Here is a 13,958-nt window from a genome sequence, read left to right on the forward strand (position 1 = left end):
GGTGTGTGTGGCAGAGGATGTTAGTCTATTTGGGAGACAAATAAAGATGTTGGAGCCTTAAACTTTAAGAGCTGGGGTGTTGACTAGAAAACTATTTAGTAGTGTTGTGAGGTTTGGAAATAACATACCTGAGTTGTTGGTATATATGTGAACAATACAATGTTGTAAGATCTCAGAATTAAAATTATCCTAGGGTTACTAAAATTTGATCGTTGAAGTAGATACTGCAGTGTTAGGCTACTTCTAAATGCTTGTCACTCTGCTGTCTGTGACTAAAGATGAGAAAACTTGTGAAAAATTCCTAGGTATATGTACCACTCTACTTTTTAAGAAAACCTATGGTATGTTTTGTACCTTTTTGCCTTGTGCCAGGACAGGGAATTTTAGTTTAAAAAAAAATAATAGAGAACCAGAAAGAAGCAGGAAAACGTGCAGTTCACTGAGACTCTTACACCTTTGACACCGAGGGAAAACAATGTTAGTGAGGGCTTTGATGTGATAATGTGAAGTTGGCAGGGATTGCATTAAGGCGAAGGTTCTTTGGGACTGTGTGAACACAAGAACACTATCAGTACTGGAGAAATACCTGTCAAGACAAATTTGTGCTATTTCTGATCAGAGGCTCTCTTCTGTTTAGCAGGTTCAGGGTCACATGCCTCCGCTCATGATCCCAATTTTTCCACACGACCAGCGGACGCTGGCAGCGGCTGCTGCAGCCCAGCAGGGATTTCTCTTCCCCCCAGGAATAACTTACAAACCAGGTAAGCTGATAGGGATGTGAAGCTGTTGCGCATTTTAAGACATTAACTGTATCTTCTTGTGTGATCTGTCTCATATAGATGATACACAGCAGGCATAGCTGGTTGGAAATTATGTGGAGCTTTTGCAATTCCACTTGAAAAAAAACTTCTGGATTGAAGGAGGTGGATGGACTATTGGTTATTGAACATCATGATTTTCTTACCTTTATTTCCTACAAAATCATTTGCTTTAAATATATTGGCCCACTTAGCTAGCAATTTGCATCTGGTCTGCCCTGTGTTATTATACAAAAGCTACACGTCTTTAATTAACCCTGTTATCTTCAGTATATTTGTCTTTTGTGCCAAAATTCTCGCTCTTTTGTTTGATTTCAATCTGGTTAATAAAAGGTTTCAGTAGCTCAATTCCAGTCATTATTCAGACTCATAACAGGTCACATAACCTTGCAGTGAAATATGTTTTGAGATGATTTAGCAAATGTTATGATTTCTTTCTTTTTTCCTCCAAGTTTACAGGACTCCTGGGGAATTCAATTAGGGATATAATGGTTTGAAGCTACTTTCAGAGTCTCCTTGTAAACAGGGCTTTAAATGTTTAAAGACACTTTGCCAAAGGAATTCAATGTAGGAAGATAGTTAAGTAAATAAAAGTCAACCTTATTTTCATTTGTACATTCTTTATAAGTGACCTCAGTCCAGAAGCAGCAACCTTATTTTGCTCATTAATAGTATTCCCTGTCAAGCTGCCTTTAGCATATTAACCTGATAACTAATAACTACGAAACATAAAGACCAGTTTCCTTTTTATTCATTAAATATGAAATGTACAAAGTAAAGCATTGATCCGGTTCCCACTGATGTTAGTGGTGATTTTGCTGTTGACTGCAACAGGAACAGGGTCAAATCCAAAGTAAAGCCTCATAATAGATGATGTAAACAGCATGCTAATTAAAAGCCAGGTTGAACCTAAAATCCTTTCTAGCAAGTTTGCTTAATATTAGATGAAGTGAGGCCAAGCAGGATTTCAGCAAGTATTTCGGTTTGTTCCACTTCCTTCTGTCTCTTTAGTCTGGAGACATTCCTCTTTAAAAACACTAGAATCTTTCTCCAGATATTATCTTATTTTCACTTATAAAAACCCCCAAAATTCTTTTCCAATTTGACAAACTGGTGCACTGGATGCAGGAAGCAGTTACTAGAGTTCTGAAAGGCAGAGAGCTCTAGATGGCACAGGATGATGGCTATTCACAGCAGCTGGGGACCAAACTGAAGAATATTTTGTCTACAAAGACAAAGAGTTGCCAGTTGTGGAAATTGTCTACAGCACCCTGGCTAATATCTTTCTTCCCACACACGAGAGAAAGCACATGCTTTCCTTGCTTTTCCTGTTTTAATCTGAGATGCTTTCTGTAGAGTGACTGCTAATGACTTAGCTGTTGGTTTTGCCTGAAAGGTGTTATGTTAAATCATGTTGTGTTAATTTTGCCTCTGTAGGCTTCTTGGTAAAATAATGACTTAGGAAGAAGAGTACCAGCAACTTTTCCTGCACATGACCAAATTTCTGCACTTATTCTAAAGTGTTCCTTACAGTACCTATCCTAACAGCTTCAGCTGTTCTAATTTGATCCTATTGACCTTCTAATAGGAGGTGATACAGCTTCAGGGCATTTTTTAACTTGCCAGGATGCAGAAAGAGAGATGTATGACAAATGTTAGAAGAATAAAGTGCAGGAAGAAACCAAGGCCTAGATATCTTGGAAGACAGCTAAGCTGTTTGCTGGTATGTTATTGGTTTATGTGCAGATGATGCCAGTAAAGAGCAGAAGTTACAATTATCTGATTATACCCAGTGGTTTTAAGGAAATGAGAATATTTATATCTTTAATATATTTATTAAATTCTACAGCATATGTGGTAAAGGTAGCTGGGCAGGTCAGTAGCTTCTGTCAGAGAGACATCATGATTTAAAAAAAATGCTGTAACTACACTTGGTATTGATTAATTCCTATTTTTGGCACTCTCGGCACGGTAGTTAAAGAATTAATGAAACTGGAGATTAAGCTATACTCTTTCATAGAGAGGGTTCTTCAAAGTCATTTCTGAGGAATATTTATGAACTTGACTGCTACTACCTGTACTCTCCTACTTTTGCGAGAAATGAAACTTTCACCTCTAGAACTGTCAGTTTAAACTCAGTCATACCTCTGAGGGAAGATAGGAGATGGATTAACCCTTCAGACACTCACCATTTCCTTTTAGCTTGCTGGTCTAGATTCTGTTTCATTTACTGCAGTTTGATGTAGGCAAGACTGAGTTTTGACCCTGCCAGTTTTCCCTGATATTCAGAAAATGCAGCGAGAGGCATTTCAGTAATAGGAGCAGTGGGAACTAAGTACTTTTGAAACTGACTGTGTCATTTAGGGAATGTCAAATATTGTGTGCACAGTCACTTACTTTGCTTTGCCTGCAGAATGGGCTAGATATAAGCCAGCTCCGAAGTGGAAGCGACGTATCAGTGTTAGTGTGACAGGACAGCCCAGATGAGTCCTGCCTTGGTGTACAAGCAGGGGGATGATTATGTGTACATGTCCATGCGGAAATGTCTTCATGGGCTAAGTGGGAACCAATTTCATGGCTGTTTAGTTCAATGCCAAGATAGCAGTTACCAAGTACTGCGGCAAATCTGCACGCAAACTCTATGCCTAGAAGAAATAAAATGATATTATTTAGCAAAATACACTAGTTCATTCCCTCAATTGAAGGTCCTATAGAAGAGAGGAGAATTTATTAGGTACTGAGACCCTTCCAGTACATAGCTTGGGTGCTCATGAACTTCTGAGCTCAGAAGATCATTATGAACAGAAACTCTAAGGACTTGCTGATATACAGCTATGATAAAGCCAGCCAGGAGAGAGTTTCCTACTGCCTGGCAGAATCTCTAACATTGAGATGGCTGTAACCCTCCCCCTGCCATGTTTTGGAGTTCTAGGAGGTGAAACAGGCCAAAGTTAGCAAGTGCTGATGACAAGTAATAATTACATTAGAAAAAAAATCCCCAAAGTCCCATGCTTCCTTATGTATCTCAAAGTCATGTAATATAATTTTCCGGCATGGTAAGTACTAATTGAGAAATCAGAGCTGCATAGACCACCTAATTAATTTTTTATACATATTTCAGTATTTATACTGTATACCGGATTAATTAAAACTTTAGGGCGCTGTGCATCTCAAATGACTGTTGTGACTATTGACCTGCAGGCATTTGACGAGCCTCGTAGAGTACCTGGTTGTGGGGGTTGCCACTTATTCCAGTGGGAAGCTGAGAGTGGCAGCTGTTAGGAAGCTAATACTTGCCCAGAGATGCTACGCGGTTAATAGAATTATTTTGCATTCTGAGTACAGCGAAGCAACTGCACTGGCTTTCTGACTGTGACCACTATACTTACTGCTTGGAACTGGTAGGTAACATGGGTACCATTATACCTCCTCACCCAGTGCAAATTTCCCTTCATTTAACCAACCACGTGCATCCAGGAAAACTTAGTGGGCTGGAGTATCTTTGATTAGCGTGTCCCCATTAGTGCCCTGGGACAAGAGGAGAAGAGAGTGAGTGGAATAAAGAGGAAGACAGTTTCCTCCTCCATCTTGAGGTGACTAAAGTATTACTTCCATCAAATTCTGTGGCTGAGAGGGAACAGGGAAGTAGGATGACGATGGAGTAAAGAAGCAATGCTGGGTAGGAGCCAGACCGTACATTGAACTGAGCTCAAACAGACCTATGGTTTGCTCAAAGCAGAGAGTGGGAGGGCTGGTCTCTATGCTGTCTGCATAATGACAGTCCATATGACTTGAAAATGTGTGATCACTTTTGCTTGATAATCTTTTGCAAATATTTTGTGTTATATCATTTTTTTACCACATCTGGAAAATATCTCTGAAAAAGATTTTTGAAAATAGAGACATTGAGTAGAGTAAAACTCTATTTAAAAAGGTTTGTTGAGTGATATACTGCAGTCTATTTTCAAAGCATTTTTTCATCTTTCATGCAAGAACTGTATAAAGACCATGACTAGAATGGCTAAGAAACAACCTTTTTCTGCCTACCTAGGTCATTTGGCTTTATACGCAAAAATAATTTTCCAGAGATTTAGCTATGCTGCAATACAATGTGAAAATGGAGACTGTTTTTCTAGGCTGGTAGCAAAAATAATGAGAAAGAGAGCCAACATTTTGGCCTAATTCTGTTTCTACGTGCACTGGGACAAATCAATCCTTTGAAATCAATGAAAGTAGTAGTAGACAAAGCATGACAAACAAAAATGTCAGACTTATTGTCACTGGACTGGACCTCAGAACATTCCAATACTGTGAGATATTTGTCATCAAACAAATTAAACTTCCTGATTATGGTAGCTAATCCACATAACTAACACAATGTTAGATATGCTGGATTTCACTGATAATCCAGCGTTGCAGTTTCCATTTGGAATAGGCATTTCAGAAGTTTTTCCTAAAGCCGTAAGGGGGTTTAGATTATACATAGCTCAGTACTCTATTTTTGCTGTTCCTCTTGGCAGGTGAGAACAAAAAGTGCACACCAAATCAACTGTGTGCCGAGTTGGCCGTGTATCTTTGCATGGCAGAGGTGCTGCATGAGTCTTGTTTCTAATGGAATTTCCCCAGGAATGAGTAAAAGCCTGTCACGTGTTCCCTGTTGAGTTTTACTGGTTGGAACAAGAAATCTGTAACCTCAGGATCTGTTGTAGCAATCCATATGTGCCTCACTCCTAAATGCTGAGGTAAAAGCTGGACGTGGTAGTAGGCAATATTGTCAGGTGGGATTTTGCACGGAAATTTGCAAATTTCATAATTTTGCAAACATTACCCACAGACAGACAATTGTGGGGGAAACCGATTTTGCTGCAACATGTGAATGGTGATAAAGCAGAGTTGCAGCAAACCCTACTCAGAACAAAAGGCATAACTGAAGTAGTACCATTGGACAGGGGAGATGGTCCAGTGTTCCCTTAGCCAGTTACCTCTATTAACATATTCCTCAATCCTAATGGATATGTACAAGCAAAATATATACCCTGTGTGGGTGTACTGTGGGAGTACACAGTACATCTGTATCCTTGCTGTATCCTGACAACACCCTGAGAAGAGATACGCTTTTCTTGGTCAGTTCATTATGCCTGGAAGGGTAGGGCCCTGGAATGGGTGATCTCTTGCAGCTCTTCCAACTCCATTTCCTCTCATCCTATGAGCATACATGGAGAGTGTGCAAGCGGCAGTTTGAGTTCCATGTGTGAAGTGACAGATTTTAAGTCACAATCCCAGAATAGGGAAAACATTGTCAAACCAAGAGCTTTGTAACTCAGATGAGGGGAGTCAGCTTATGTCTTACAATTGTGTTTTAGGAAAGACGGGTAATAAAGCAACACCTTCCCCCTACTCTGGGTCTCACACAAGCCAGACATCCTTCTTTCCTCACAGCTCACAAAGCCTTGATCTGGAAGGTAAGTCTATACGTCCTATAAATAAAGTCCACTAGACTTCATCTCTTCATCCAAGACAAAAAGAAACATTTACATTATTTCTATGTAGAATAGCACAGCACAATTGCTCACTGCTTTTATTCATTTGGAAATGTTGCTCAACCTGACAAACGAAACAGAAGTCTGGCATACTTTTCCATGGCTTGTAAACACCAATTTATATATAAACAACAGCAGCCAAATGTAAATAGACAATCAGCACAGTGAGGAGATTGAACAGATCAGTTTGCAAAACATAACAGATTTTCTTCTTCCAGCATTCTTCTCACTCCTGTTTATCAAAGACCAGCACACACCAGTACCTAAGGCAGACCTGTCTGAACATGTTCTGCTGCCTTTTGTACAAATTTAAAAGAATGGATCCTCATGCAAGCATTCCAAATTGAGAAACAAATTTGAAAAAAATTGCTACAATACATTGACTGATTTCTTGCCAGCTATGAAGAAGCTTCTTCATCCATTCTTGCACTGAGAAAATGAGAGGGGGAAATATGTACCTCTGTAATTAAAAATGAAAAGCAGAGCATTCCTTACATGTTCAGTTTGCTCAAGGGAGAAAGAAGTACCTTTGCTCTGCTTTTACTGCTTGGTGTCAGTGAAGTACTCCAGAGCTAAACAAGTATTAATTTTTCTTCTCAGCACAAAGATGCTGCTAACATACCAGGACTTAGCCATAATTTAACACATTAAAATGAGGGGGAAGAGGGACAGTATTGGATATTAATGCAAGTAAATGGCATAACTATAAAATTATTTTTCCTGTAATAAAAGAAAGAACTGTAGCCAGCAGGTGAGCAAGAGAACACTACAGGGTGTGGTGAAGATACTATTAAATTAACTGTGAAGCCAAAAACTCTGTGTGTATGCGCGTGTGTGCTTGTGGGTATAAAATATCTGGCTATTTCAAACCATAGGAGCATGACAGCTGTGAAAAAGGAGTGCCGCAGGGAATTCTTTTAGAGTTTGATTTTTTTTAAAATATGTTTGACATGGAAAATGTTTTAGTACAAATAAAGCAACTGGTATTGAACTTAAAAAGTGTATGCGGAGGGGGAGGGAGAAAGAAGAGATTGCTGTGTGGAACAGGAATGAATAATTCATGATATTTAAAGAAAGAATGCCTCCGAAATGTTCTGCAAGGCAGTCCATGCTGATAAGTCGGATGGTTATTTTCCCCCCCATTTAAAGCATCATTAATTCAACATCTTTGTGATTTTTTTAAAAAACCTTGTAAGATATTTCTCAAAGAAACATTATTTAACTTAGATTAGGATCTTATTTATTCAGATAATTTAATATAAATATCAAAGACATGAGTGGAATTATTTAACCATAAAGAGGCAGCTTTAGCACTTTTAGAAAATAATCTAGGGGTTTTTGTTGCCTTTTTTTTTTTTTTTTTTTTTTTTAGGAAAAAAAATCCACCAACATCATTGCAAACTAAAATCAACCTCATGGAATGGGGAAAATAAGAGGAGATATTTTGAACATTACTCCATAGGACACCAGTACAATATAGTGTTAGTGAATGCATTGTAGCAGAGCTCCATACGCAATCAGAATCCAATTGTTACTGGACTGTGTACAAGCACATACTGTGCTCAATGGCCTGATGAGGTATTATGGATATGATGCAAAGAGACCTTGTGGATTAGACATGTACAATTTATTAAAAAAGTGAAGCAACCGAACATTTTAACTGAGCTGAATACAATAGAACTTCAGGTGGTAAGAAAGGAGAGTTCTGAGGAATCCAGTGACTGCAAAGATTTTTAGCTATTGTTATTTATTTAAGGGGGTTGACACAAAAAAAAAATCTAGTTCTTGGAATGCCCTAATTACATTATATTGGATTTCTGTATTTTCTCTCATTGCTACATTCTGCTTTCAGCATGGAAGAGTTTGTGTAAAGTAGACTGATTATTGTAAGTCTCAAAAATGTACAGAGGAGCAGCCTGTTAAAATGTAACCTACAAACTGTATATAACGCTGACTTTAAATAAGTAGCTTGAGCCAAAGTGATATTCCATTAAATCATATTTACTGTGTAACTTATCCATCACTATATTCATTTTTATATTTCAGATTACACTGCTAAATTATTTCAGCCTTCCTTAACTCCTTACATCCACTAAGAGTCCCAAAGGCACTGAGTGATGCATAAGTGTGGGAACACACTCATAGATGCTATAAGACACAGTGTTGCAATGCTTAATCTGGAACAACAGTATCTCTTATTTTCTGGAGTATTTGTTGTCCCCTAAATGCAGATGGCACACATTTTCAGTTTCTAGTGAACAGAACACACAAACGTTAGTACCCTAATCTTCATGTAACTGAGCAGCTGTCTAATCTACCAACTTCAGTAGTTCCCCAGATCTCAGAGAAAGTTAAAATTGTATTTCCAGCTATTTTAAGAAGTGATTTAGTTTTTTTTCTCTATGACTACCTTAAAGAGTTGTCCCAAGACAGAGAACCCCAAAGGAAAATAAGAAACCTCAACCTGCGTTGAGCCAACTGGGTAACTTTCACAGAAGCCACTCGACACTAAAAAAGAAATCACCCTTCATTACACTGGACAGAAAATTCTTGGGTGATAACAAATTTCTTTTGTTTTAAGAGACATGTGGTGAAAATAACTTTTTTTCCTCTGGGAGCCACTAGGGTTTCCTGGAGTATCTTATCTGCATGTCTGTGGCTCTAAGGCCCATTTTGTACCCAGGCTTACACGCTTGATTTGAACATTTGCTTTTGAAAATCACGAGCATCGTATTTATGTTTTGCCAGTTTGCCTACCAGCTATCTGCTAACAAAAAAAGTTCCAAGGGAGCATGGCAAGTCTGTGCCCAGTGAAGCCTTTTGTTTTTGCAGATGTTTAGGCTTAAAGGAGTGCTGTGGAGCACAGGCAATCCTAGGTCCTTGTTTGCACTTGTCTGTTGCTATTCTCTGCTCATTGTCTGAACCTGCACGCATTGTTCTCCCGACAGGTGATAACTACCCTGTGCAGTTCATTCCATCAACAATGGCAGCTGCTGCTGCTTCTGGACTCAGCCCTTTACAGCTCCAGGTACGTGCCAGAACAAAAAAATGTGGGATCGAAGCCAACATTTTAGGGGAAAACTGCTAACCAGCTGTATGCTAAATAATAGTCTGAATGTTAAATAATTTTTGAGCACAGCCCAGGAGGATTAACACCTTATGTACTTACAGTACAGCAAATACAATAATGTGCAAGCCAACCGTGATACTGTGAGTGAAAGACATTGTTACGTGTGTTTTGTATTGGCAGTTAATGGTATTTTTTTATTTATATGACCAGTTGATGGGAGACAAGTTCAAAGATCATTTTGTACTTTATTTTCATGTGGTCTCTCCCCTGTAGCTGCAATGTACTACCTTTAATTGAAGCAGTCAGTGTATCCAAACAAAAGTATGTTATTGTGGTTTTTTTTTCCTTTTCTTCTTTTTTCTTTTTTTTTTTTTTCCAAACAGTGTGGTGTTGACAATACAATAAATTGCAAACTCTTTTAGCTACTGTATTTAGGTAATCTCAACCTTTCTGTGCATTAAGCTGGTCAGATGCCAAGCATGGTTAGGAGCCTTAGTTTGGCCATTTATTTATTTTTGGCATATGCAGAGTGAAATGTCGTGAAAGAAAGATTTATGTGCCATATTATTAGCTAGCTTCTTGTGGCAAGAAGTTTTTAATTTCACAAGAAAAGACACAACAATGTCATAAATAATGAAGAAACAGTCAAAAGCTTTCAGAGTTAAAATGTGTGGAAAGAAAGTGACAGTGAACATGAGAGGAAAGGCCATTAAAGATGCATGTAACTATTTGCAAGTAAACCTTTGAAACCCCTATTTGAGTTAGGTTAGAGTCAGGTTCAGAAGCGAAGTAGGAATAAATTGTGCCTAGAGTAGCAAAATATTGCCATGTTAATATCCAAATATCTACTTTGCTTACCTTTCTGTAACTATATAGTTTTCCAGAGGGACCAAAGCAAATTAAAAACCCTTTCGTCTTTACCCTATGCTGATATTCTTGCCAAATTAACTTAGGATAAGTGAGAATGGCAGCAGAATTCGCTGTTCATTGATGGTCCAGAGCTAGCAAAAAAGACCTCTCGAGCTTAGGTCTGGCCTAACGTACAATCAAAATTTGTCAGAACACCCTGAGTCTGCAGGCAAAGATCTCCAAAAAATGCTTTTGGGACATGATAATGTAATGTTAGACTGTACCTTGGGCAGGCTTCAAACCGAAGGGAAGTTTCTCAAAAGGAAAAATAGCAAGCAGGTATCCTTTGAAAGTCTGTATTTGACTATTTATTGAAGTGAAAGTCTCATTAACTTTAGTAGAGAAAATACTGCAGGAATCACCTTTGTGAATAGAGAGAGACTGTTTTTGCTGCTTTGAAATGCACTAAAACAAATACTGTGCCTACACAAGGCTGTAAGGCAGGAAAGCATGAAAACTGTTCAACTGTCAAAGAAACAGGATCTAAACAACAGACATTTTGATTCTTTCCTTTTACAGGATCCATTTGTAACTTGACCCACATATTTATACGTTAGACTTGATCTGAACCTACAGCAATAGTACGATTTCATTAATTTGTGGAAATGATGAACTGAGTTGTTAAACTTGATGAGAACAATTAGAGAGAAAACAACCAGCCAAGAAAGTGGTGCTAGTAAACTCAGAAACATTCAGGCTCGAGGGGCCTGAATTTCCATTTTGAAATATATTTGTTGCAAAAGGCTTCTTTTTTCTTTTGTTTGTTTCTCCCCCTTTTCTATTTTGTTTGAATTTCACCTCTAGGGGATTTCACAACCTTTAAGGTTTCATGGTTATAAGAGCTTAAGTGATATAGTACTTAACCTAAGTTTGATACCTGCTCATCAGATTGTCAAATTGTCAGAAATCAAATTTTATTTACTCCCACTATTAATATTCTATTAATGTTCTCTTTGTGTCAGTTCTCTAAGTGTTCCCTAAATGACTACTTATTTGGGTGTGTTTGTTGGAGGGAATTTGTTGTTATACCTGATGCGTCATGAAGACTGTTAGAGGTGTAGAATTTCAGCTAATTTTTCCATCTTTGCTTCCCTTCCCCCTTCTTTCTCTGTTCTGCTTCCTTTCTTCCATGCACCCCACCCACTTATTTATTTACATGAATGCTGTGGCCATGGTATCTGAGTATTTCCTAAGTGCTTAAAAATACTGATCACAAACCTAATCTCTGTTCCTTTCAACCAGTGGGAGAAATAGCTTTCATTTGCAGGTTTGGTTTTGTTTCTACATGTGAGTGTGTGTCTAATATACATGTTTGGAGAACTTGGGGAGGGAAAGCTATGTCAAGTCAAAGATCTTTGCAGTAGCTGTAATATTTCAATTTACCAGGGCATTATTATTAGTTCCAAAATTATGTTCCATAATCTGTATGCAGCTGCAGTGGACATTCTGTCAGCTTCAAGCTTGTAATCCCTCCTTTTTTCCACTTGCGGGGGTTTTTTTGGGATGATCATACTCCGGGTGGGGGCTAGTAGCAAATTTGTGTTCTCATCTTCCTGTGTGATAGGGCAACTTCTATGCAAGCTCTGAATCTAACAGCACAGAGAACCATTTACTCCCAGGTACGTCATGTAACGATAGCAATTATTCCCCAGGTGATGTTTCTCCAGAGGGCAAGTTGTAATTAATGATTTGCCCATCTTACTCAAGCTCTTTAGCACATTGTTATCGAAATGTACTTTCTCTGAATTCTTTTTTTGGGTTCACCAGGGAACTATGTATCTCCATGAGTTAAAAAAAGACTTTACTGAAATCATATACAGGAGTTCCTCAAGTAACTAGTTTCACTCATAAGTGCAACATTAAAAAAAATAAAATAGAAAAAAAGTTCTCCTTCAGCAACAGATTGGTTTGACCCATCTGCTCTTTAGATTTTTGCATCACATTAATCAACTCATGGTAAATACCATTAATACTCAGTTGCAGCTTTGAGTATCCTGAAATAAAATAGTAACTACCACACATTTATGACAGTCCATGTTCCCAAACTGGTGACTTGCTCGGCTTTGGGTGGGTGTCAGATAGCTTCTTTTAATCTATATACTGATCTCATGAAGGTGTCATCGAAGGTGGTGTTGACAAAAAAGGCTTAAAACTCTGTGACCCACCCTTCCCATTGCTGTCTCAGCCACATCTCACCAGTTTCCTCAACAACTCAGCCAAAGATTTAAATAATATACCTGGTAGGATTAAGCCTTGTTAGGATTCTTGGTATGAGAAAGGATTTTGCTGATGCAGGAACAGTTCTTTAAGTACAGTCTAATCAGAAAAAACAAGCTATTTCTGTTTGCCCCTCCAGCTTCAAACAGCTGTGAATGAATCTGGTCAAATCAAACTTCTGCTAGTTTACAGATATATTACCAAATACACCTGTAGCATGTGTGCATAGTGGTGTGTGAAACAGTTCTGATGCATTTGTGTAACAAAAGAATGTTGCTTTAATTAATCAGTGTGAGCTGTAAAACCTGTCAATAATTTTCCTTTTGCTTCTCTTTACACATACCTTCTCTCCTTTCCCGTTTCCCTGAATCTTTTCCACAGTTGTCAGATGTTTGCACTAATATTAACTGATGCTAGATATGTGTGGCCAGCAGTCTTGTTAAATGAGCGAACCTGATCATGGAATGGGATTTCCCAGATCCCATGTTGCTGGCAGCAGTAACTTAGTTACTGGGAAGTCATAATGCTGGCAGAGGTGGCACCTATATCCTTACTTTCAAGGCATGTTACTATATGCTCTTTACTGTTCAAAAAGAATATGCCTTCATTCTTACATATTTCTACAAAACTGTCTATGTGGTAAATAAGGAAATGTCGCAACTCTCTCAACCACGACTGATAAACTGTTGATAGAAATGGAAGCACTACAATGATGCTAACTGGAGTTATTCCTAAACAAAGTGAGCTCTGGGAAAAAAAAGCAAAACAAAAAAGCTTTCGTTCATAACTCTTTCCCCAAACTATTTGTGTAATTTGTCCTTCAAAATTTATCGCTTATAACACTAATGAACCTTGGCAAGTCTTAACTATAGTCGCAGCTGTGTTCTTGAAACCTGAAGTTTTTATAACCCGTTTTAAAAAAAAAATTAACTGAACACATATTTTTCTATTTCTTTTCTGCCCTCCCATCTCATCGTGCTCCTCAATATTCTCTTCTAATTGCAGACAAATATTATGACCTCTTTTTAATACTGCTGGGTGCAGATCCGGTGTACTGCTGAAGCATTGCACAGCCTGCCTCAGGGGCACAATATTAGTAGAGGGAAGGCCAAAGAATGCTATTTTTAGTTGAACAGTTCAGCAGATGGAGGCATGAATACTCATATATCTGAAGGTTGAGGGGTTTGAACCATTAATTTTGATAATGTATTTAACCCTGGGAACAATCAGAAACTGTAACTCCAAGGTTACAATGCTTTTGACCTTTAGAGGACAGAGGGCACTTGGTACAGTAAACAATATATTACATTTCTACTTATTCCAATTCTCTCACACATATAAATTTCAGGACATAGTTGACATTTGCTTTCCTCAGCTATTTTAGTGCTGGTCCTTAAAGTAAGT

General features: G+C 38.2%; 1 protein-coding gene across 2 annotated transcripts in view; it reads left to right on the forward strand.

Moving 5' to 3' along the window:
* The window catches only part of SOX6 (SRY-box transcription factor 6), a 239,648-nt gene that overhangs the window by 146,420 nt on the left and 79,270 nt on the right, over positions 1-13,958 (forward strand). The window contains exons 7-8 of one of the 2 annotated variants that reach the window (XM_027737189.2): positions 638-761; positions 9,307-9,386. In XM_027737189.2, coding sequence (XP_027592990.1) covers positions 638-761; positions 9,307-9,386 — 204 coding nt within the window. The remainder of the gene's footprint in view (positions 1-637; positions 762-9,306; positions 9,387-13,958) is intronic. The other variant, XM_027737190.2, reaches the window with a different exon arrangement.

Source organism: Pipra filicauda, unplaced genomic scaffold, assembly GCF_003945595.2.
Source record: "Pipra filicauda isolate LSUMZ 115617 unplaced genomic scaffold, ASM394559v2 scaffold26_size5592650_pilon, whole genome shotgun sequence".
NCBI lineage: Eukaryota > Metazoa > Chordata > Aves > Passeriformes > Pipridae > Pipra > Pipra filicauda.